General features: G+C 53.5%; 1 protein-coding gene across 1 annotated transcript in view; it reads left to right on the forward strand.

Moving 5' to 3' along the window:
• Positions 1-255: 255 nt before the first annotated feature.
• Positions 256-23,407, forward strand: part of LOC137354038 (fibrinogen alpha chain-like) — a 73,390-nt gene continuing 50,238 nt past the window's right edge. Inside the window, exons 1-4 of the mRNA XM_068020115.1 lie at positions 256-384; positions 1,991-2,107; positions 2,193-2,376; positions 2,674-2,819. Coding sequence (XP_067876216.1) covers positions 262-384; positions 1,991-2,107; positions 2,193-2,376; positions 2,674-2,819 — 570 coding nt within the window. The 5' untranslated portion in view covers positions 256-261. The remainder of the gene's footprint in view (positions 385-1,990; positions 2,108-2,192; positions 2,377-2,673; positions 2,820-23,407) is intronic.

Consider the following 23,407-nt stretch of genomic DNA (forward strand, 5'->3'; position numbering starts at 1 on the left):
AAGGTGACCATTTTCATTCACTTACTTGGCTCTTTGGAGTGATCTGCATTAAAAACACCCAATGGAGCTGCCACATAAATTCCATGCTGTATTTGAATAAAAGAGTTTTACAGACTTTAGAAGCTATTGACCTTTGATGTGTCAACAAAGCATTAGAAAAATCCAAGAATTTCGGCAAGACCTGGGTGGTAAATGATCAACAGGGTCTCCACAGTATGGGTAAACAGGTTTCCCACGAACACTGACTGATCCTGATTTTGTATGGTTGAAATTAGATACAAGGGAGAGGGAAGTGACATTTCCTCAAATCTTTGCTGCAGAGCTAGAAAGATGAGAGCTGCACAGGCCTTTGGTTTGTTTGTATGCTTCATGTTAGTTGACTGGGTAAGTTTTCCTTATGAATAAGTCATACACAGAGGATACGTTATGAAGACCCATGGGCTATGATTTATATCCTGATAGTAGGCCAACCTAATAACTCCTGTATAATAAAGTTACAAAGGAGTTGTGAAGAGCAACAAGAGTAGGATATAAATCAAATCCCATTAATCTTCAGAAGTACTCTTATTTCTATAACATGTTAAAAATAATCTGTAAAGAATTAGGTAAATTGAATCAAGTAAATTGGTGTGTTATATTCCTTTGCAGATTAGTCCTTGTGGATCTAGGGGCACTATGATTGGAAATTGCTGCATGGTGTGGGTTTGGAGCATTTAGAATGAATCTTTGAAGGAAAAATAGTTCCTATCATTTGAATGTAATTACATCATCTCCATGGAAAACAAAAATAGTCAATTGCAAGGTTATCATACATAATATAATTATTGTAATCTCCAGTGAGGTGAGCTTAAAACGAAGCAATGATTAGCCCATTTGTATCAAGGCTTCAGTTATCCAGATACTTTCACAGATACAAAGTCATTTTGGGTAGATATTAATCTTAAAATCGTAGTATAACATGGAAGTGAAGTTCCAGTCTGGCTATCATGTGCACTTAGGTAGAGACAAAATCCAAAGGCCATCTTATAACAATCTGACTTTGCACCAAATGCAGTATGACTCCATCCTGGTACAAAGTCAAGGTGGTAGACTGAACTAAGAGCAAAATACTGCAGATGCTGGAACTCTGAAATGAGAACAGAAAGTGCCAGAAACACTCAGAAGATCTGGCAGCATCTGTGTAGAGAGAAACAGACCCTGGTCACAGACCTGAAACATTAACCCTGTTTCTCTCCACACTGATGCTGCCAGACCTGCTGAGTATTTCCGCCACTTTCTGTTCTCATTTGGTGGTAGACTGAACCTTCCCCAGAACGTCAATGTTAGGAGAAAGTGGACACTCCCACCTGCTGCTTCCTGACATTACAAATTAGACATCATGGAGTTTGGATGCCTGTGCTGTGCTTCTTGGTCACTTAATTAGCAGGGGGTTGCCCGGCAGTATAACTTCAAGTTGCTAAATTATAGCAGTCTGAGATCATGGAGTAGATTTTGTATTCTCATGTTTCTTATATTTTGATATATTTGAAATTGATGGTGATATAAGAAGCAGGTGATCTGCTCCACCAGATTACCACCTAGTTGGTGAAGATGGAAGTCTGCCCCATATCCTTAATATAGCACTCTTTATTGTCACCTTCCCATCTCTTACTGCTGCTGACAGTGACATATTCTGTTTGCACCACAGATGGATTATTAAACTTTTTTTTAAAACTTGTTTTGATGTCACACCTGTGAAAACATGAAATTAGCTGCAGTGTTACAATGTTGTGTATTTTATTATGTAAAATGTACTGAAACATGCCATAAATGCTTTGTGTGATCATGAATGTAAATTCAGTAAAACAACTGAATCTTATTGAAGGGTGCATTCGATCTTAACACTAAAGTCCTCCCTTGTTCAAGACAGCATAGTCGGGTTAAGTGCTTGTGGTTCAGTGTTGTATATGTAAAACTAATGCCATTTTTCTTTGATTTCTGGCCATTGAAGATTCAGTCCGGGACCCAGCTTGTACCTCGTGGTCCTCGGCCTGTCGAACATGGTGATCAATTTAGATCTAAACAGTGTTCGGAGCCGGAATGGCCGATCTGCACAGACGATGACTGGGTAGGTGGTGCAGTCGTCATCTCATTTTTTGTGAAATGACACAATACAAACAACTAAAACATATAATTCTGTATTATTCTAATAGGGTCCTAAATGCCCATCTGGGTGCCGAATGCAAGAACTAATAGACACCGAGAATCAACAGAACGATGACAGGATTAAGGAGATTCGATGGAAGTTGGAGAACTATTTCACATCGATTAGGAACACTCAGGTTACTGTGACTGAAACTACCAATAGAATCAAACAGACTTTGGATGAAGTGGAACGTGAGTAGTTCCTGTGTTCATATTTCTTAAAGAAAATTTCACCTATGGTTCTACAAAAATAAAATTGAATTATTAACTCACTCAAGTTTTCGGAATTTCGTATATTTTTGAGCATTTTGTAACGTTTGAATTTCCCCTTTTATTCAATTTTGCATCAGAAAATACAGCTGTATTTCCAATATTCATTTGCATTTAGTTTAAATTTTTTGTCCCTTAAAAAAAAGTGTACACGGAGAACTCTATGAAAAGTTTTTGGAAACACATTGGTTTCTAGCAGAATTCTTCTGTCATTGTTAGGGCTTGGGGAGACCTACAATCAGCTGGTGGATCATCTGAATTCCAGACTTACTATCTTGCAGACCAAAACCAATGATCAAAGTCTCAAGTTAGAAGTACTGCAAAATATTTTGTTAGAACAATTCAAAGATGTCTCAAGATTGGAGGTAAAAACTATTTATTTTGAAATTGCAATGTTTTTATTCTGACTGTTGGAGGTATGGCTGTCTGAGCCTTATTTACAAAAAAATTAATTATTAATATTCAGTTTTTGTCATTAACGTAATTGTTTTGCAGATGAAAATAACTGGCCGAATTGTTTGAATGTGATTGTATTTTTGTATCGTCTTCTTTTGTGTTTGAATATCTTCCCAAAATTCTGACTTGTCTGAATATTGAATCGTTCTGGCAGTATTGAAATCCATTCAGAAAGAGAACTTTAAAGTTGGCAGCTACTTATTAATTTGTTCTTAGGATGTGGATAATGCTGGCAAGACAACATTTATTGCCAATCACTAGCTGTCCTATCGAGATGGTAATGGGACTTTTCCTTGAATCACTGCTGCTATTACCACTGACTATGAGGAATGTAATCATAATTGAAATGAAGTGGTTCATTTTCCAGCAGCTTGTGTTAACATCCTTAAATATTTTTGGAGGTTGTGCTTTTTTGTTTTCAATTGTTTTTACAAGTTATCAACTGTTTTGCAATTAGATTGCTACACTAGTTAACCTCTTCTACTTAGATTGATGGCCACCCTCTCAATCTTGCCATCTCTGATGATCTCTCTACTCCCTTGGTCTCAATCACAGCCCGAACCATTTCCTCAGATTTCTCACAAAACACATGCCCCTACCCACTTCCAACCACATATCTTTCTGTGTTAGCTCTGGAAAAAAAACTACCCCACCCTCTGCATCTTCTTCAAAAAACCCACCCTTGACCTCTCTGCTTTTGCAAGCTACCACCCCATCTCTTATCTCTCTTTTCTCTCCCAAGTTCTTGGTTATGTCGTCATCTCTCAAATCTGTGTCCATCATTTGCACAATTTCCAGTTTGAATCTCCCTAATCTGTTTTCTGTCTCTTTCGCAGAACCAAAGTGGCACTTATCAAAATCACAAAAGATTAAAATCAAAAATAGTGCTGAAGTGCCTAATTAAGGGATGATTTGTTTGTGCATGTGTATTATGTTTGTACATGTAAATGTGTATTTACAACTCACACAAACGTATGGGTTCTTTTTTTCACCTTCAATGTTCTTGGGCAGAGTGTGAATGGAGCTTGTCCAATGTTGCCAATGAGGGACCTGACCCCTTTTGATGGTAAAATTTAATTTACATTGAACTGCCCGTTAAGGGGCAGAAATTCAAGCAGGCCAGCACAGAGTACTGGTCTGCAGACTGGCAGAAGGGCACAGAGATCAAGATAAAACGTGCAGAGGATGGTGAGCATGGAGCAGGGAGAGCATTTATGCTCACCTTGAAGCCCAACAATTGTCATATAAAATATTTATTTTTTTCTCAGGCAGTCCCTCAGGAACGAGGATGTCTTAATATAAAATATAATATAAAATATACTTTATATGGCACTCACTTCTTGACAGAGCCGCTTCCAGTGACCCCTTTCATGTATGCTGTTTAAGAATATAAGAACATAAGAAATAAGAGCAAGAATAGGCCATTTGGCCCCTTGAGCCTTTACACTTTCCAATAAGATCATTGCTGATCTTCTACCTCGGCTATACCTTTCAGTACTATCCCTATATCCCCTGATTCCCTTAGTATCTAAAAATCTGTCAATCTCTAACTTGAATATACTCAACATCTGAGCATTCACAGCTTTCAGCAGTAAAGAATTACAAAGTTTCAGAACCCTTTGAGTGAAGAAATGTCTCCTCATTCCAGTCCTAAATGACTATCCCCTTGTTTTGAGACTATGACCAGTAGTCTAGATCTCCCAGCATCCATCCTGTCAAGATCCTTAAGAATGTTATATGATTCAGTGAGATCATCCCTCATTCTTCTAAACTCCAGAGATTATAGACCAATTCTACTCAATCTCTCCTCATTGGCAACCTTCTCTTCCCAGGAATCAACATAGTGAACCTTCGTTGCACTTCCTCTAAGGCAAATACATCCTTCCTTAGGTAAGGAACCAAACTGTATACAGCACTCCAGGTGTGGTCCAGCGAGGCCCTATACAATTGCAGGAAGACCTCTTTACTCTAATCCCTTCGTAATAAACGCCAACATACTATTTGCTTTCCTAATTGCTTGCTGTACCTATATGTTAAATTGCAGTGATTTGTATACAAGGATACCCAGATCCCTCTGAATACCAACTTTTCCCAATCTCTCACTATTTAAAAAATATTCTGCTTTTCTATTTTTCCTACCAAAGTGGATAACTTCACACCACATTATATTCCATCTGCCACATTCTGGCCCACTCGCTTAACCTGTCTAAATACTTTTACAGCCTCTTCGCATCTTCCTGACAGTCTACTTCCCTACCTAACTTTATATCATCAGCAAATACATTACTCAGTCCCCTCATCTAAGTCATTGATACAGATTGTAAAAAGCTGAGGCCCAAGCACTGATCTTTTCAGTATCACACTTGTCACAGCCTTCCACCTGAAAATGAACCATTTATTCCTCTTCTCTGTTTTCTGTCCATTAACCAATCTTCTATCCATTCAAATATATTGCCCCCAATCGCACAATCCCTAATTTTATGCAATAATATCTTGTATGGCGCTTTATCAAATGCTTTTTGACAACTTAATTACACAGCATCCATTGGTTCCCTCAATCCCACCCTTCTCAAAAAATGTTGGTCGTTTTGTCAAATACGATTTCCCTTTCATAAATCTATGTTGACTCTGTCTAATCATATTATGATTTTCTAAGTGCCCCATTATCACCTCCCTAATAATAGATTTGAGCATTTCCCCTACTACTGATGTCAGGCTAATTGTCCCATACTTCCCCGTTTTCTCTCTTCCTCCTTTCTTGAATAGTGAGGTTAAATTCACTACCTTCCAATCCACGGGGACCATTCTAGAATGTAGAGAACTTTGGAAGATCAAAACCAGTGCATCCACTATCTCTATAGCTACCTATTTTAAAATCCTAGAGTGTTAGACTACCAGATCCAGGGGACTTGTCAGCTTTTAGTTCCATCATTTTCACTAATACCCTTGGTTCCCCATTACTTCTGGAATGATTTTTGTGGTTTCTACCATAAAGACAGATACAAAGTACCCATTTAATCGGCTGAATTTGAAGAGATTTTGGACATGGGAACAGAGGTGGGAGTGGGGGACATAAAATCAGGATGGAAGACATTGGACAGATATCTGACATCTTGATGTCCCTTCCACACTTTACTGTCGGTGGCTGACATGGAGGGCAGACTTTGCATATCCATGTGGTGGGAAGACAATAAAGCTATTTAAGAACCCAATTGACATTAATTTTACTCACTGGATCTGATTTTACTGATGGTGAATGTCAACCACGGGGCTTCAGAGCCTCACTTGGTTAAAGGAGGCGACAAGGAGGCGGGAGCTTGATGTTGGCTTCACTGGAAAGCCATTGAGAGCAGCAGCATTGCTTCACAATGAGGATGGAGGAGGGAGGGCATCGGGAATCACTGTCAGGAGTGGGGGCAAAGGTGCCAGCACTGCAGGGGAGCCATATGAGGGTGCCATTGGGGCAGTGCCACCTCAGCAGATGTGACCAGTGAGGTGAAGTGGGGGCAGTTTGCCATGAGGGCCTTGTGCTCAGGGAGCGCCAACCTGTCATGGGCCTCATTCACCCTGGCTTCAGGGACCACAGTGAGGAGGAAGAGCAGCATAGAGAGAGGGAGGTTTAGGCATGGGCAGGGGCACACCTGCAACTTGGAGGTCAACAAGTGGGCCAGCCTCGGGAATGAGAGACTGGAGAAGGATGCAGGGGTCACGCTAACAGCCTCCAGCACACAGAAGAAGCTACCCTTCAGGAAAGGTCTACAAGCTGAGGCGCAATTATCTGCAGATATCTGAGCAACAGTGTCGCTGAAGACTCTGCCTCTCCAGGGAGGCTGTCACTGAGCTGTGTGCCATAATGCAGGATGAGTTTAGCCCCGTGGGACATGGTGGGCACTCGATGCCAGTGTCACTAAAGGTCAGCGTCGTACTGAACTTCTACGCCACTGAATCATTCTATGGATCAACTGGAGATATGCGCAGAATCTCGCAGTCTGATGTGAATTACTGCATCAAGGAGGGCCAGCGACTATGAGCTGAATTTTTTGGGCCGCCCTGAGATGGGTTCAGAAGAAGGGGGTCCATAGAATTGCAATGGGAGGCGGGGAGTGGAGGGTCCATCGCCTCCCCATTGCAACACAATTTTTTCGAGGGCTGGATAAGCCGAAAATGGCCTTCCTGCCCAGAGGCCAATTAAGGCCCTTAAGTGGCCTATTAATGGCCACTTAAGGGCCTCTTCCTGCCACCACTAGATTTAACCAGCGGTGGGGGGGCCTCCACCATGCAGGGAGGTCATCCAGTAAAACGAGGCGGCTTCCCAGCGGGCTTGTGGACTGGGGGGTGGGCGGGGTTGCCCTCCTCTGTGGGCAATCTGTGGCCAGTGGAGGGTCTCTGCCGAGAAAACCTGCAACTCCCTGAACCACCCGCCCGCTGCACTGAACTCCCAACCTACTCCCGACCTTGTCAGGTCCTGCCTGTCTGGCCCTGGTGACCCAGCCTCACTTAACTTGGATCCAGACTCCAGCGCTGGGCCTGGGTCCAAGACTTCTTGCAGTATCGGCAGTGGCCACCGCTCCCTGTAGCGCTGCCGATACTGCTGAGCTGCCAACCCTGCTCTTGGAGGTGGGATCCCTGTCTTTAAAGGGACAGGAATCCTGGCACCAGGCTGTTAATTGCGCCATAGAATCGCTGCAAGGAGCTCCAGCTAGCTGATGTGGGATTTCCCCCGCCTTTTCGGCCAGCCACTGGGAGCTCTGCCATGGGCACAAAATCCAGCCCTATATGTGCTTCTGCATAGATCCAAACAGTCAAGCCGAGAGGGCTACAGGAATCAGGGCCATCACTGGATTTCCCCAGGTGCAGGATGTCGCTTGTGGCCATCAAGGCTCCCACAGACCAGCCAGCAACCTTCCTCAACAGGGTTTCCACTCTCCCAATATACAACTGGTCTGTGACCACCACAGAAGGATCCTGCAAGTCTGTGTAAAATTCTCAGTAAGCAGCCACGATGCCTACAACTTGGACAGTCCCAGGTGCCAGAACCTTGCCATGTCCCTGCACCCCTTCAGGGTTGGATACTAGGAGACAAGGGCTACCCACTGAGGACATGGCTACTGATGACGAGAATGTGGAGGAGGATGCTGCCCAGGCATTGCAAGATGAAGGACCCCAGGGACAGCAGGAAAGGTGCCATGAAATACACGTAAGGGAGGTTCAAGATTCATACATTCACATTTCCTTATCCCTTACCACCTTCTGGAAGCACACCAACGAAGCTTTATCGTTACGCAGCCCTGTTGTTGCTTCCTTCTTGCTGCACTCCAATGCCCAGTGCCTAAGTACACATTGCAAAGTGGCAAGGCCGAAGCATGGAGCACTCGCACCTTGGTCCCTCACGTCCAACTCCTTGAGAGGCAGGGTCTACATGAAGTCGCAATGGGTAACAAAAATGGGAAGGAGACGTAGTGAGAACAATGCATATCTTTATTCCCTGCGACACCAAACACAACCCCTTTTTTCTGGATTGCACCTTCACCTGCGAACCCCTCAGTGCATCTAGGTACTGTTCTTAAATCTTTTCTGAGTGCTTCTGCGCATTGCTCCCTCTGCACTGTCAGTTGAGGTGGAGGCAGGCTACTGATCTTGCAGTCATGGCTTCAGATGGTCTTGATGGCTGTCTTCTAGCTGCCTGAGGCCTGGAGGGCCCAGCCCACCGAGGGGCTACTGCACAGGTGCTGGACCCTTCTCTGTTGCTGGGGAAGGTGATGGCACTGGCATCACTGGCCAAGGGGCTGAGGAGCTGCTGGCCACACCAGGAGCCCCCATGTGGGAGGCAGTCACTCCTCCTCCCTTGCAATGCACACATGCAATTCCCTGCTGACCTGAGAAGGACAAGGAGCTGGTGTAGAGTCCAGGTGCCTTGTTCCCCTCTCACCTTGCCACTGCCATATTGAGCTCATGGACAAGGTGAGGATGTACAAGCTTGCCTGCATCTCTGGCAGCCACAGAGTGGTCTGCTACAGCAGGCTCTCCATGAGATTCGCCAGTCTCTCGATGGAGGAAGCCATGTGTGCACCAGTCAGAGACATGGCTGCACTCAAGGCCTGGTTGGACTCCTTCATTGTATGCACCTGGGTATGCATAGCCTCTGGCATCTCTGCCAGATGTTGCAGCATCTCCTGTGTTGCAACAATTCCAGAGGCACATCATCAGTCTGGGCCTCAGCATGGACATGGCCTCCCACAATTCTCCGACTGTCACAGCCTCCAGCAGCTGCTTGCGCGCGTCTGTGATGTGCCCACCAGGGTGTGTGCCTGAACCTAGCCGCGACCGATACCCACCAATATGGCATCTGCGCTGGTGGAAGGTGTGAGGGAATGATGTGTTGGTGCACCCTCTGAAGCTCCCTCTTCCTCCTCAGAGGGGATCAGGTGTCTTCCAATCTCTCCAACTCTTTGTTGCTGTCCATAGACATGGCCTTCATGAGAGAACACATAGATTGAAGGGTTATGGTATTCCCATTGCGACATTCCAACTACCTCTGCTGTGGAGCTCCATATGTCCAGTGGTAGACACATGAACACCATGGTTTGTTTGTGCCACATACACCCTTGTGCCCCAGGACATCCGCACTCTGTCTTGGATGGGCACCCCTCAGAACATAGTGATAAGGCACACCACATCTGTCTCGACCCGCTCCTTTCTGTGTGTGCAGTCTTCTCCTGCAAATACAAAGAGATGCAACATCATTCCACCAGTGAGGCAGACACAGTATCTATGCTGGTGGCAGTTCAGCGGCCTATCATTGGAGCACATGAATGACTCCTGCATGTAGCCACTCTCGAGGGGTTATGCAGGGATTGCACTGAGAGATGGGAACCTCTCACTGCAGCCATGACTCAGGCAGAATTTCTGACTCCCTAACCCCATTGCCCATGGCTGGGTGGTCGCTGCCTCTCCAGCAAACACACCATCTTGCTCCAACGCAAGCTAGGCCCAAAGGGTGGAAAGTGTATGGAACACACGCTTTGGCAGCCTGGATCAGGTTATTGACCCTTTTCCAGCACTGGATCCAAGTCCTGGGGGTGACCCCATGGCTGCTAACCTTCCCACAATTTCTGTCTAGGCTTGCTTGGTCAGGCGGGCTGGTCGCCTCCTCCCAACTTCGGGGAACAGGACCTCCGCTTTTCCATTGCAGCCTGGAGGAGACTCTGGAGGGAGGCATCACTGAACCGTGGGGCCACCCGGGGTCTTCCATCTGTCAGTCTGCTGCAGGCATCCGGTCAGATTCTTAGCTGTACTGAATGCTGGGGCTCTGGAACAGCAGGCAGCTGGCAGGCTGGTCTCTAGTACGGCAGGCAGCAATCGGGAAGGGTCTCGTGTTCAGCATGCAGCAATCGGACAGGGTCTCTAGTACAGCAGGCGGCAATCGGGCAGGGTCTTGAGTACAGCAGGCAGCAATCGGACAGGGTCTCGAGTACAGCAGGCAGCAATCGGACAGGGTCTCGAGTACAGCAGGCGGCAATCGGGCAGGGTCTTGAGTACAGCAGGCAGCAATCGGACAGGGTCTCGAGTACAGCAGGCAGCAATCGGACAGGGTCTCGAGTACAGCAGGCAGCAATCGGGCAGGGTCTCGAGTACAGCAGGCAGCAATCGGGCAGGGTCTCGAGTACAGCAGGCAGCAATCGGGCAGGGTCTCGAGTACAGCAGGCAGCAATCGGGCAGGGTCTCGAGTGCAGCAGGCAGCAATCGGACAGGGTCTCGAGTGCAGCAGGCAGCTGTCAGGCAGGGTCTCTAGTACAGCAGGCAGCTGTCAGGCAGGGTCTCGAGTACAGCAGCCAGCAATCGGGCAGGGTCTCGAGTACAGCAGCCAGCAATCGGGCAGGGTCTCGAGTACAGCAGCCAGCAATCGGGCAGGGTCTCTAGTACAGCAGGCAGCAATCGGGCAGGGTCTCGAGTATAGCAGGCAGCAATCAGGCAGGGTCTCTAGTACAGCACACAGCTGTCAGGCAGGGTCTCGAGTGGAGCAGGCAGCTGTCAGGCAGGGTCTCTAGTACAGCAGGCAGCTGTCAGGCAGGGTCTCGAGTACAGCAGCCAGCAATCGGGCAGGGTCTCGAGTACAGCAGCCAGCAATCGGGCAGGGTCTCGAGTACAGCAGCCAGCAATCGGGCAGGGTCTCTAGTACAGCAGGCAGCAATCGGGCAGGGTCTCGAGTATAGCAGGCAGCAATCAGGCAGGGTCTCTAGTACAGCACACAGCTGTCAGGCAGGGTCTCGAGTGGAGCAGGCAGCTGTCAGGCAGGGTCTCTAGTACAGCAGGCAGCTGTCAGGCAGGGTCTCGAGTACAGCAGCCAGCAATCGGGCAGGGTCTCGAGTACAGCAGCCAGCAATCGGGCAGGGCCTCGAGTACAGCAGGCAGCAAACGGACAGGGTCTCGAGTACAGCAGGCAGCAATCGGGCAGAGTCTCGAGTACAGCAGGCAGCAAACGGACAGGGTCTCGAGTACAGCAGGCAGCAATCGGGCAGAGTCTCGAGTACAGCAGGCAGCAAACGGACAGGGTCTCGAGTGCAGCAGGCAGCAATCGGGCAGGGTCTCCAGAAAGGCAGGCAGCTGTCAGGCAGGGTCTCTAGAAAGGCAGGCAGCAATCGGGCAAGGTCTCGAGTACAGCAGCCAGCAATCGGACAGGGTCTCTAGTACAGCAGGCAGCAAGCGGGCAGGGTCTCGAGTACAGCAGGCAGCAATCGGGCAGGGTCTCGAGTGCAGCAGGCAGCTGTTAGGCTGGGTCTCTGGTACAGCAGGCAGCTGTCATGCAGGGTCTCGAGTGCAGCAGGCAGCTGTCAGGCAGAGTCTCGAGTACAGCCGGCAGCTGTCAGGCAGGGTCACGAGTACAGCAGGCAGCTGTCAGGCAGGGTCTCTAGTACAGCAGGCAGCTGTCAGGCAGGGTCTCGAGTACAGCAGGCAGCTGTCAGGCAGGGACTCTATTGCAGCAGGCAGCTGTCAGGCAGGGTCTCTAGTACAGCAGGCAGCTGTCAGGCAGGGTCTCTAGTACAGCAGGCAGTTGTCAGGCAGGGTCTCGAGTGCAGCAGGCAGCTGTCAGGCAGGATCTCTGGTACAGCAGGCAGCTGTCAGGCAGGGTCTCTAGTACAGCAGGCAGCTGTCAGGCAGGGTCTCGAGTACAGCAGCCAGCAATCGGGCAGGGTCTCGAGTACAGCAGCCAGCAATCGGGCAGGGTCTCGAGTACAGCAGCCAGCAATCGGGCAGGGCCTCGAGTACAGCAGGCAGCAAACGGACAGGGTCTCGAGTACAGCAGGCAGCAATCGGGCAGAGTCTCGAGTACAGCAGGCAGCAAACGGACAGGGTCTCGAGTACAGCAGGCAGCAATCGGGCAGAGTCTCGAGTACAGCAGGCAGCAAACGGACAGGGTCTCGAGTGCAGCAGGCAGCAATCGGGCAGGGTCTCCAGAAAGGCAGGCAGCTGTCAGGCAGGGTCTCTAGAAAGGCAGGCAGCAATCGGGCAAGGTCTCGAGTACAGCAGCCAGCAATCGGACAGGGTCTCTAGTACAGCAGGCAGCAAGCGGGCAGGGTCTCGAGTACAGCAGGCAGCAATCGGGCAGGGTCTCGAGTGCAGCAGGCAGCTGTTAGGCTGGGTCTCTGGTACAGCAGGCAGCTGTCATGCAGGGTCTCGAGTGCAGCAGGCAGCTGTCAGGCAGAGTCTCGAGTACAGCCGGCAGCTGTCAGGCAGGGTCACGAGTACAGCAGGCAGCTGTCAGGCAGGGTCTCTAGTACAGCAGGCAGCTGTCAGGCAGGGTCTCGAGTACAGCAGGCAGCTGTCAGGCAGGGACTCTATTGCAGCAGGCAGCTGTCAGGCAGGGTCTCTAGTACAGCAGGCAGCTGTCAGGCAGGGTCTCTAGTACAGCAGGCAGTTGTCAGGCAGGGTCTCGAGTGCAGCAGGCAGCTGTCAGGCAGGATCTCTGGTACAGCAGGCAGCTGTCAGGCAGGGTCTCTAGTACAGCAGGCAGCTGTCAGGCAGGGTCTCGAGTGCAGCAGGCAGCTGTCAGGCAGGGTTTCGAGTACAGCAGGCAGCTGTCATACAGGGTCTCTATTGCAGCAGGCAGCTGTCAGGCAGGGTCTCTAGTACAGCAGGCAGCTGTCAGGCAGGGTCTCGAGTGCAGCAGGCAGCTGTCAGGCAGGGTCTCTAGTACAGCAGGCAGCTGTCAGGCAGGGTCTCGAGTAAAGCAGACAGCTGTCAGGCAGGGTCGCTGGTGCAGCAGGCAGCAATCGGACATCGTGTCTCGTACAGCAGGCAGCAATCGGACAGGGTCTCTAGTACAGCAGGCAGCAATCAGACAGGGTCTCTATTACGGCAGGCAGCAATCGGACAGGGTCTCTATTACGGCAGGCAGCAATCGGACAGGGTCTCTGGTACAGCAGGCAGCAATCAGACAGGGTCTCTATTACGGCAGGCAGCAATCGGACAGGGTCTCTGGTACAGCAGGCAGCAATCAGACAGGGTCTCTATTACGGCAGGCAGCAATCGGACAGGGTCTCTATTACGGCAGGCAGCAATCGGACAGGGTCTCTAGTACAGCAGGCAGCAATCGGACAGGGTCTCGAGTACAGCAGGCAGCAATCGGACAGGGTCTCTAGTACAGCAGGCAGCAATCGGACAGGGTCTCTAGTACAGCAGGCAGCAATCGGACAGGGTTTCGAGTACAGCAGCCAGCAATCGGGCAGGGTCTCGAGTACAGCAGCCAGCAATCGGGCAGGGTCTCTAGTACAGCAGCCAGCAATCGGGCAGGGTCTCTAGTACAGCAGGCAGCAATCGGGCAGGGTCTCTAGTACAGCAGGCAGCAAACGGACAGGGTCTCGAGTGCAGCAGGCAGCAATCGGGCAGGGTCTCCAGAAAGGCAGGCAGCTGTCAGGCAGGGTCTCTAGAAAGGCAGGCAGCAATCGGACAAGGTCTCGAGTACAGCAGCCAGCAATCGGACAGGGTCTCTAGTACAGCAGGCAGCTGTCAGGCAGGGTCTCGAGTACAGCAGGCAGCAATCGGGCAGGGTCTCGAGTACAGCAGGCAGCAATCGGGCAGGGTCTCGAGTGCAGCAGGCATCAAACGGACAGGGTCTCGAGTGCAGCAGGCAGCAATCGGGCAGGGTCTCCAGAAAGGCAGGCAGCTGTCAGGCAGGGTCTCCAGAAAGGCAGGCAGCAATCGGGCAGAGTCTCGAGTACAGCAGCCAGCAATCGCACAGGGTCTCTAGTACAGCAGGCAGCAAGCGGGCAGGGTCTCGAGTACAGCAGGCAGCAATCGGGCAGGGTCCCGAGTGCAGCAGGCAGCTGTCAGGCAGAGTCTCGAGTACAGCAGGCAGCTGTCAGACAGGGTCACCAGTACAGCAGCCAGCAATCGGGCAGGGTCTCGAGTACAGCAGGCAGCAATCGGGCAGGGTCTCTAGTACAGCAGGCAGCTGTCAGGCAGGGTCTCCAGTACAGCAGCCAGCAATCGGGCAGGGTCTCGAGTACAGCAGGCAGCAATCGGGCAGGGTCTCTAGTACAGCAGGCAGCAATCGGACAGGGTCTCTAGTACAGCAGGCAGCAATCGGGCAGGGTCTCGAGTACAGCAGCCAGCAATCGGGCAGGGTCTCGAGTACAGCAGCCAGCAATCGGGCAGGGTCTCGAGTACAGCAGCCAGCAATCGGGCAGGGTCTCGAGTACAGCAGCCAGCAATCGGGCAGGGTCTCGAGTACAGCAGCCAGCAATCGGGCAGGGTCTCGAGTACAGCATGCAGCAATCGGACAGGGTCTCTAGTACAGCAGGCAGCAATCGGGCAGGGTCTCGAGTACAGCAGGCAGCAAACGGACAGGGTCTCGAGTGCAGCAGGCAGCAATCGGGCAGGGTCTCCAGAAAGGCAGGCAGCTGTCAGGCAGGGTCTCTAGAAAGGCAGGCAGCAATCGGGCAAGGTCTCGAGTACAGCAGCCAGCAATCGGACAGGGTCTCGAGTACAGCAGGCAGCAAGCGGGCAGGGTCTCGGTAAAGCAGGCAGCAATCGGGCAGGGTCTCGAGTGCAGCAGGCAGCTGTCAGGCAGAGTCTCGAGTACAGCCGGCAGCTGTCAGGCAGGGTCACGGGTACAGCAGGCAGCTGTCAGGCAGGGTCTCGAGTGCAGCAGGCAGCTGTCAGGCAGGGTCTCTAGTACAGCAGGCAGCTGTCAGGCAGGGTCTCGAGTGCAGCAGGCAGCTGTCAGGCAGGGTCTCTAGTACAGCAGGCAGCTGTCAGGCAGGGTCGCTGGTGCAGCAGGCAGCAATCGGACATCGTGTCTCGTACAGCAGGCAGCAATCGGACAGGGTCTCTAGTGCAGCAGGCAGCAATCGGACAGGGTATCTAGTACAGCAGGCAGCAATCGGACAGGGTCTCTAGTACAGCAGGCAGCAATCGGACAGGGTCTCTATTACGGCAGGCAGCAATCGGACAGGGTCTCTAGTACAGCAGGCAGCAATCGGACAGGGTCTCTAGGAAAGCAGGCAGCAATCGGACAGGGTCTCTAGTACAGCAGGCAGCAATCGGGCAGGGTCTCGAGTACAGCAGGCAGCAATCGGGCAGGGTCTCGAGTACAGCAGGCAGCAATCGGACAGGGTCTCTAGTACAGCAGGCAGCAATCGGGCAGGGTCTCTTGTACAGCAAGCAGCAATCGGACAGGGTCTCTAGTACAGCAGGCAGCAATTGGACAGGGTCTCGAGTACAGCAGGCAGCAATCGGACAGGGTCTCTAGTACAGCAGGCAGCAATCGGGCAGGGTCTCGAGTACAGCAGCCAGCAATCGGGCAGGGTCTCGAGTACAGCAGCCAGCAATCGGGCAGGGTCTCGAGAACAGCAGCCAGCAATCGGGCAGGGTCTCGAGTACAGCAGGCAGCAATCGGGCAGGGTCTCGAGTACAGCAGCCAGCAATCGGGCAGGGTCTCTAGTACAGCAGCCAGCAATCGGGCAGGGTCTCGAGGACAGCAGGCAGCAATCGGACAGGGTCTCTAGTACAGCAGGCAGCAATCGGACAGGGTCTCGAGTACAGCAGGCAGCAATCGGACAGGGTCTCGAGTACAGCAGGCAGCAATCGGACAGGGTCTCGAGTACAGCAGGCAGCAATCGGACAGGGTCTCGAGTACAGCAGGCAGCAATCGGGCAGGGTCTCCAGAAATGCAGGCAGCTGTCAGGCAGGGTCTCTAGAAAGGCAGGCAGCAATCGGACAAGGTCTCGAGTACAGCAGCCAGCAATCGGACAGGGTCTCTAGTACAGCAGGCAGCAAGCGGGCAGGGTCTCGAGTGCAGCAGGCAGCAATCGGGCAGGGTCTTGAGTGCAGCAGGCAGCAATCAGACAGGGTCTCTAGTACGGCAGGCAGCAATCGGACAGGGTCTCGAGTACAGCAGGCAGCAATCGGGCAGGGTCTCGAGTGCAGCAGGCAGCAATCGGGCAGGGTCTCGAGTGCAGCAGGCAGCTGTTCGGCAGGGTCTCGAGTGCAGCAGGCAGCTGTCAGGCAGAGTCTCGAATACAGCAGGCAGCTGTCAGACAGGGTCACGAGTACAGCAGGCAGCTGTCAGGCAGGGTCTCCAGTACAGCAGGCAGCTGTCAGGCAGGGTCTCCAGTAAAGCAGGCAGCTGTCAGGCAGGGTCTCTAGTACAGCAGGCAGTTGTCAGGCAGGGTCTCGAGTGCAGCAGGCAGCTGTCAGGCAGGGTCTCTAGTAAAGCAGGCAGCTGTCAGGCAGGGTCTCGAGTGCAGCAGGCAGCTGTCAGGCAGGGTCTCTAGTAAAGCAGGCAGCTGTCAGGCAGGGTCTCGAGTGCAGCAGACAGCTGTCAGGCAGGGTCTCGAGTACAGCAGCCAGCAATCGGACAGGGTCTCGAGTACAGCAGGCAGCAATCGGGCAGGGTCTCGAGTACAGCAGCCAGCAATCGGGCAGGGTCTCTAGTACAGCAGGCAGCAATCGGACAGGGTCTCTAGTACAGCAGGCAGCAATCGGGCAGGGTCTCGAGTACAGCAGCCAGCAATCGGGCAGGGTCTCGAGTACAGCAGGCAGCAATCGGACAGGGTGTCGAGTACAGCAGGCAGCAATCGGACAGGGTGTCGAGTACAGCAGGCAGCAATCGGACAGGGTCTCTAGTACAGCAGGCAGCAATCGAGCAGGGTCTCGAGTGCAGCAGGCAGCTGTTAGGCTGGGTCTCTAGTACAGCAGGCAGCTGTCATGCAGGGTCTCGAGTGCAGCAGGCAGCTGTCAGGCAGAGTCTCGAGTACAGCCGGCAGCTGTCAGGCAGGGTCACGAGTACAGCAGGCAGCTGTCAGGCAGGGTCTCTAGTACAGCAGGCAGCTGTCAGGCAGGGTCTCTAGTACAGCAGGCAGCTGTCAGGCAGGGTCTCGAGTACAGCAGGCAGCTGTCAGGCAGGGACTCTATTGCAGCAGGCAGCTGTCAGGCAGGGTCTCTAGTACAGCAGGCAGCTGTCAGGCAGGGTCTCGAGTGCAGCAGGCAGCTGTCAGGCAGGGTCTCTAGTACAGCAGGCAGCTGTCAGGCAGGGTCTCGAGTAAAGCAGACAGCTGTCAGGCAGGGTCGCTGGTGCAGCAGGCAGCAATCGGACAGGGTGTCTCGTACAGCAGGCAGCAATCGGACAGGGTCTCTAGTACAGCAGGCAGCAATCGGGCAGGGTCTCTGGTACAGCAGGCAGCAATCGGACAGGGTCTCTAGTACAGCAGGCAGCAATCGGACAGGGTCTCTAGTACAGCAGGCAGCAATCGGACAGGGTCTCTATTACGGCAGGCAGCAATCGGACAGGGTATCTAGTGCAGCAGGCAACAATCGGACAGGGTCTCTAGTACAGCAGGCAGCAATCGGACAGGGTATCTAGTACAGCAGGCAGCAATCGGACAGGGTATCTAGTGCAGCAGGCAACAATCGGACAGGGTCTCTAGTACAGCAGGCAGCAATCGGACAGGGTCTCTATTACGGCAGGCAGCAATCGGACAGGGTATCTAGTACAGCAGGCAGCAATCGGACAGGGTCTCTAGTAAAGCAGGCAGCAATCGGACAGGGTCTCTAGTACAGCAGGCAGCAATCGGGCAGGGTCTCTTGTACAGCAAGCAGCAATCGGACAGGGTGTCCAGGACAGCAGGCAGCAATCGGACAGGGTCTCTAGTACAGCAGGCAGCAATCGGACAGGGTGTCGAGTACAGCAGGCAGCAATCGGACAGGGTCTCTCGTACAGCAGGCAGCAATCGGACAGGGTGTCGAGTACAGCAGGCAGCAATCGGACAGGGTCTCTAGTACAGCAGGCAGCAATCGAGCAGGGTCTCTAGAACAGCAGGCAGCAATCGGGCAGGGTCTCGAGTACAGCAGGCAGCTGTCAGGTTGTGTCTCTCGTACAGCAGGCAGCTGTCAGGCAGTGTCTCTAGTATAGCAGGCGGCAATCGGGCAGGATCTCCAGTCCAGCAGGCAGCAATCGGACAGGGTCTCGAGTACTGCAGGCAGCTATCAGGCAGTGTCTCTAGTATAGCAGGCAGCAATCGGGCAGGGTCTCGAGTGCAGCAGGCAGCAATCGGACAGGGTCTCGAGTACTGCAGGCAGCTGTCAGGCAGGGTCTCGAGTACAGCAGCCAGCAATCGGGCAGGGGCTCGACTACAGCAGGCAGCAAACGGACAGGGTCTCGAGTGCAGCAGGCAGCAATCGGGCAGGGTCTCCAGAAAGGCAGGCAGATGTCAGGCAGGGTCTCTAGAAAGGCAGGCAGCAATCGGGCAGGGTCTCGAGTACAGCAGGCAGCAATCGGGCAGGGTCTCGAGTGCAGCAGGCAGCTGTTAGGCTGGGTCTCTAGTACAGCAGGCAGCTGTCATGCAGGGTCTCGAGTGCAGCAGGCAGCTGTCAGGCAGAGTCTCGAGTACAGCCGGCAGCTGTCAGGCAGGGTCACGAGTACAGCAGGCAGCTGTCAGGCAGGGTCTCTAGTACAGCAGGCAGCTGTCAGGCAGGGTCTCGAGTACAGCAGGCAGCTGTCACGCAGGGACTCTATTGCAGCAGGCAGCTGTCAGGCAGGGTCTCTAGTACAGCAGGCAGCTGTCAGGCAGGGTCCCTAGTACAGCAGGCAGTTGTCAGGCAGGGTCTCGAGTGCAGCAGGCAGCTGTCAGGCAGGGTCTCTGGTACAGCAGGCAGCTGTCAGGCAGGGACTCTGGTACAGCAGGCAGCTGTCAGGCAGGGTCTCTAGTACAGCAGGCAGTTGTCAGGCAGGGTCTCGAGTGCAGCAGGCAGCTGTCAGGCAGGGTCTCGAGTACAGCAGGCAGCTGTCATACAGGGTCTCTATTGCAGCAGGCAGCTGTCAGGCAGGGTCTCTAGTACAGCAGGCAGCTGTCAGGCAGGGTCTCGAGTGCAGCAGGCAGCTGTCAGGCAGGGTCTCTAGTACAGCAGGCAGCTGTCAGGCAGGGTCTCGAGTGCAGCAGGCAGCTGTCAGGCAGGGTCGCTGGTGCAGCAGGCAGCAATCGGACAGGGTCTCTAGTACAGCAGGCAGCAATCGGGCAGGGTCTCTGGTACAGCAGGCAGCAATCGGACAGGGTCTCTAGTACAGCAGGCAGCAATCGGACAGGGTCTCTAGTACAGCAGGCAGCAATCGGACAGGGTCTCTATTACGGCAGGCAGCAATCGGACAGGGTCTCTAGTAAAGCAGGCAGCAATCGGACAGGGTCTCTAGTAAAGCAGGCAGCAATCGGACAGGGTCTCGAGTACAGCAGGCAGCAATCGGGCAGGGTCTCTAGTAAAGCAGGCAGCAATCGGACAGGGTCTCGAGTACAGCAGGCAGCAATCGGGCAGGGTCTCTGGTACAGCAGGCAGCAATCGGACAGGGCCTCTATTACGGCAGGCAGCAATCGGACAGGGTATCTAGTACAGCAGGCAGCAATCGGACAGGGTCTCTAGTAAAGCAGGCAGCAATCGGACAGGGTCTCTAGTAAAGCAGGCAGCAATCGGACAGGGTCTCTAGTACAGCAGGCAGCTGTCAGGCAGGGTCTCTAGTACAGCAGGCAGCTGTCAGGCAGGGTCGCTGGTGCAGCAGGCAGCAATCGGACAGGGTGTCTCGTACAGCAGGCAGCAATCGGACAGGGTCTCTAGTACAGCAGGCAGCAATCGGGCAGGGTCTCGAGTACAGCAGGCAGCAATCGGACAGGGTCTCGCGTGCAGCAGGCAGCTGTTCGGCAGGGTCTCGAGTGCAGCAGGCAGCTGTCAGGCAGGGTCTCTAGTAAAGCAGGCAGCTGTCAGGCAGGGTCTCGAGTGCAGCAGACAGCTGTCAGGCAGGGTCGCCAGTGCAGCAGGCAGCAATGGGACAGGGTCTTGAGTTGAGCAGGCAGCAATCGGGCAGGGTCTCGAGTACAGCAGGCAGCAATCGGACAGGGTCTCTAGTACAGCAGGCAGCAATCGAACAGGGTCTCGAGTACAGCAGGCAGCAATCGGACAGTATCTCTAGTACGGCAGGCAGCAATCGGACAGGGTCTCGAGTACAGCAGGCAGCAATCGGACAGGGTCTCTCGTACGGCAGGCAGCAATCGGTCAGGGTCTCGAGTACAGCAGGCAGCAATCGGGCAGGGTCTCGAGTACAGCAGGCAGCAATCGGACAGGGTCTCGCGTGCAGCAGGCAGCTGTTCGGCAGGGTCTCGAGTGCAGCAGGCAGCTGTCAGGCAGAGTCTCGAGTACAGCAGGCAGCTGTCAGACAGGGTCACGAGTACAGCAGGCAGCTGTCAGGCAGGGTCTCGAGTGCAGCAGGCAGCTGTCAGGCAGGGTCTCTAGTAAAGCAGGCAGCTGTCAGGCAGGGTCTCGAGTGCAGCAGACAGCTGTCAGGCAGGGTCGCCAGTGCAGCAGGCAGCAATGGGACAGGGTCTCGAGTTGAGCAGGCAGCAATCGGGCAGGGTCTCGAGTACAGCAGGCAGCAATCGGACAGGGTCTCTAGTACAGCAGGCAGCAATCGAACAGGGTCTCGAGTACAGCAGGCAGCAATCGGACAGTGTCTCTAGTACGGCAGGCAGCAATCGGACAGGGTCTCGAGTACAGCAGGCAGCAATCGGACAGGGTCTCTCGTACGGCAGGCAGCAATCGGTCAGGGTCTCGAGTACAGCAGGCAGCAATCGGACAGGGTCTCTCGTACGGCAGGCAGCAATCGGACAGGGTCTCTAGTACAGCAGGCAGCAATCGAACAGGGTCTCGAGTACAGCAGGCAGCAATCGGACAGTGTCTCTAGTACGGCAGGCAGCAATCGGACAGGGTCTCGAGTACAGCAGGCAGCAATCGGACAGGGTCTCTCGTACGGCAGGCAGCAATCGGTCAGGGTCTCTAGTACAGCAGGCAACAATTGGACAGGGTCTCTAGTACAGCAGGCAGCAATCGGGCAGGGTCTCTTGTACAGCAGGCAGCAATCGGACAGGGTGTCGAGTACAGCAGGCAGCAATCGGACAGGGTCTCTAGTACAGCAGGCAGCAATCGGACAGGGTGTCGAGTACAGCAGGCAGCAATCGGACAGGGTGTCGAGTACAGCAGGCAGCAATCGGACAGGGTGTCGAGTACAGCAGGCAGCAATCGGACAGGGTGTCGAGTACAGTAGGCAGCAATCGGACAGGGTGTCGAGTACAGCAGGCAGCAATCGGACAGGGTCTCTAGTACAGCAGGCAGCAATCGGACAGGGTGTCGAGTACAGCAGGCAGCAATCGGACAGGGTGTCGAGTACAGCAGGCAGCAATCGGACAGGGTGTAGAGTACAGCAGGCAGCAATCGGACAGGGTGTCGAGTACAGCAGGCAGCAATCGGGCAGGGTCTCGAGTACAGCAGGCAGCTGTCAGGTAGTGTCTCTCGTACAGCAGGCAGCTGTCAGGCAGTGTCTCAAGTATAGCAGGCGGCAATCGGACAGGGTCTGCAGTCCAGCAGGCAGCAATCGGACAGGGTGTCTAGTACAGCATGCAGCAATCGAGCAGGGTCTCGAGTACATCAGGCAGCAAACGGACAGGGTCTCGAGTGCAGCAGGCAGCAATCGGGCAGGGTCTCCAGAAAGGCAGGCAGCTGTCAGGCAGGGTCTCTAGAAAGGCAGGCAGCAATCGGGCAAGGTCTCGAGTACAGCAGCCAGCAATCGGACAGGGTCTCTAGTACAGCAGGCAGCAAGCGGGCAGGGTCTCGAGTACAGCAGGCAGCAATCGGGCAGGGTCTCGAGTGCAGCAGGCAGCTGTTAGGCTGGGTCTCTAGTGCAGCAGGCAGCTGTCATGCAGGGTCTCGAGTGCAGCAGGCAGCTGTCAGGCAGAGTCTCGAGTACAGCCGGCAGCTGTCAGGCAGGGTCTCGAGTACAGCAGGCAGCTGTCAGGCAGGGTCTCGAGTACAGCAGCCAGCAATCGGGCAGGGTCTCGAGTACAGCAGGCAGCAATCGGACAGGGTCTCCAGTACAGCAGGCAGCAATCGGGCAGGGTCTCGAGTACAGCAGGCAGCAAACGGACAGGGTCTCGTGTGCAGCAGGCAGCAATCGGGCAGGGTCTCCAGAAAGGCAGGCAGCTGTCAGGCAGGGTCTCTAGAAAGGCAGGCAGCAATCGGGCAAGGTCTCGAGTACAGCAGCCAGCAATCGGACAGGGTCTCTAGTACAGCAGGCAGCAAGCGGGCAGGGTCTCGAGTACAGCAGGCTGCAATCGGGCAGGGTCTCGAGTGCAGCAGGCAGCTGTTAGGCTGGGTCACTAGTACAGCAGGCAGCTGTCATGCAGGGTCTCGAGTGCAGCAGGCAGCTGTCAGGCAGAGTCTCGAGTACAGCCGGCAGCTGTCAGGCAGGGTCACGAGTACAGCAGGCAGCTGTCAGGCAGGGTCTCTAGTACAGCAGGCAGCTGTCAGGCAGGGTCTCTAGTACAGCAGGCAGCTGTCAGGCAGGGTCTCGAGTACAGCAGGCAGCTGTCAGGCAGGGACTCTATTGCAGCAGGCAGCTGTCAGGCAGGGTCTCTAGTACAGCAGGCAGCTGTCAGGCAGGGTCTCTAGTACAGCAGGCAGTTGTCAGGCAGGGTCTCGAGTGCAGCAGGCAGCTGTCAGGCAGGGTCTCTGGTACAGCAGGCAGCTGTCAGGCAGGGTCTCTAGTACAGCAGGCAGCTGTCAGGCAGGGTCTCGAGTGCAGCAGGCAGCTGTCAGGCAGGGTCTCGAGTACAGCAGGCAGCTGTCATACAGGGTCTCTATTGCAGCAGGCAGCTGTCAGGCAGGGTCTCTAGTACAGCAGGCAGCTGTCAGGCAGGGTCTCGAGTGCAGCAGGCAGCTGTCAGGCAGGGTCTCTATTGCAGCAGGCAGCTGTCAGGCAGGGTCTCTAGTACAGCAGGCAGCAATCGGACAGGGTCTCTAGTACAGCAGGCAGCAATCGGGCAGGGTCTCGAGTACAGCAGGCAGCAAACGGACAGGGTCTCGAGTGCAGCAGGCAGCAATCGGGCAGGGTCTCCAGAAAGGCAGGCAGCTGTCAGGCAGGGTCTCTAGAAAGGCAGGCAGCAATCGGGCAAGGTCTCGAGTA

This window comes from Heterodontus francisci, chromosome 1 (genome assembly GCF_036365525.1).
Source record: "Heterodontus francisci isolate sHetFra1 chromosome 1, sHetFra1.hap1, whole genome shotgun sequence".
In the NCBI taxonomy this organism is placed as follows: Eukaryota; Metazoa; Chordata; class Chondrichthyes; order Heterodontiformes; family Heterodontidae; genus Heterodontus; species Heterodontus francisci.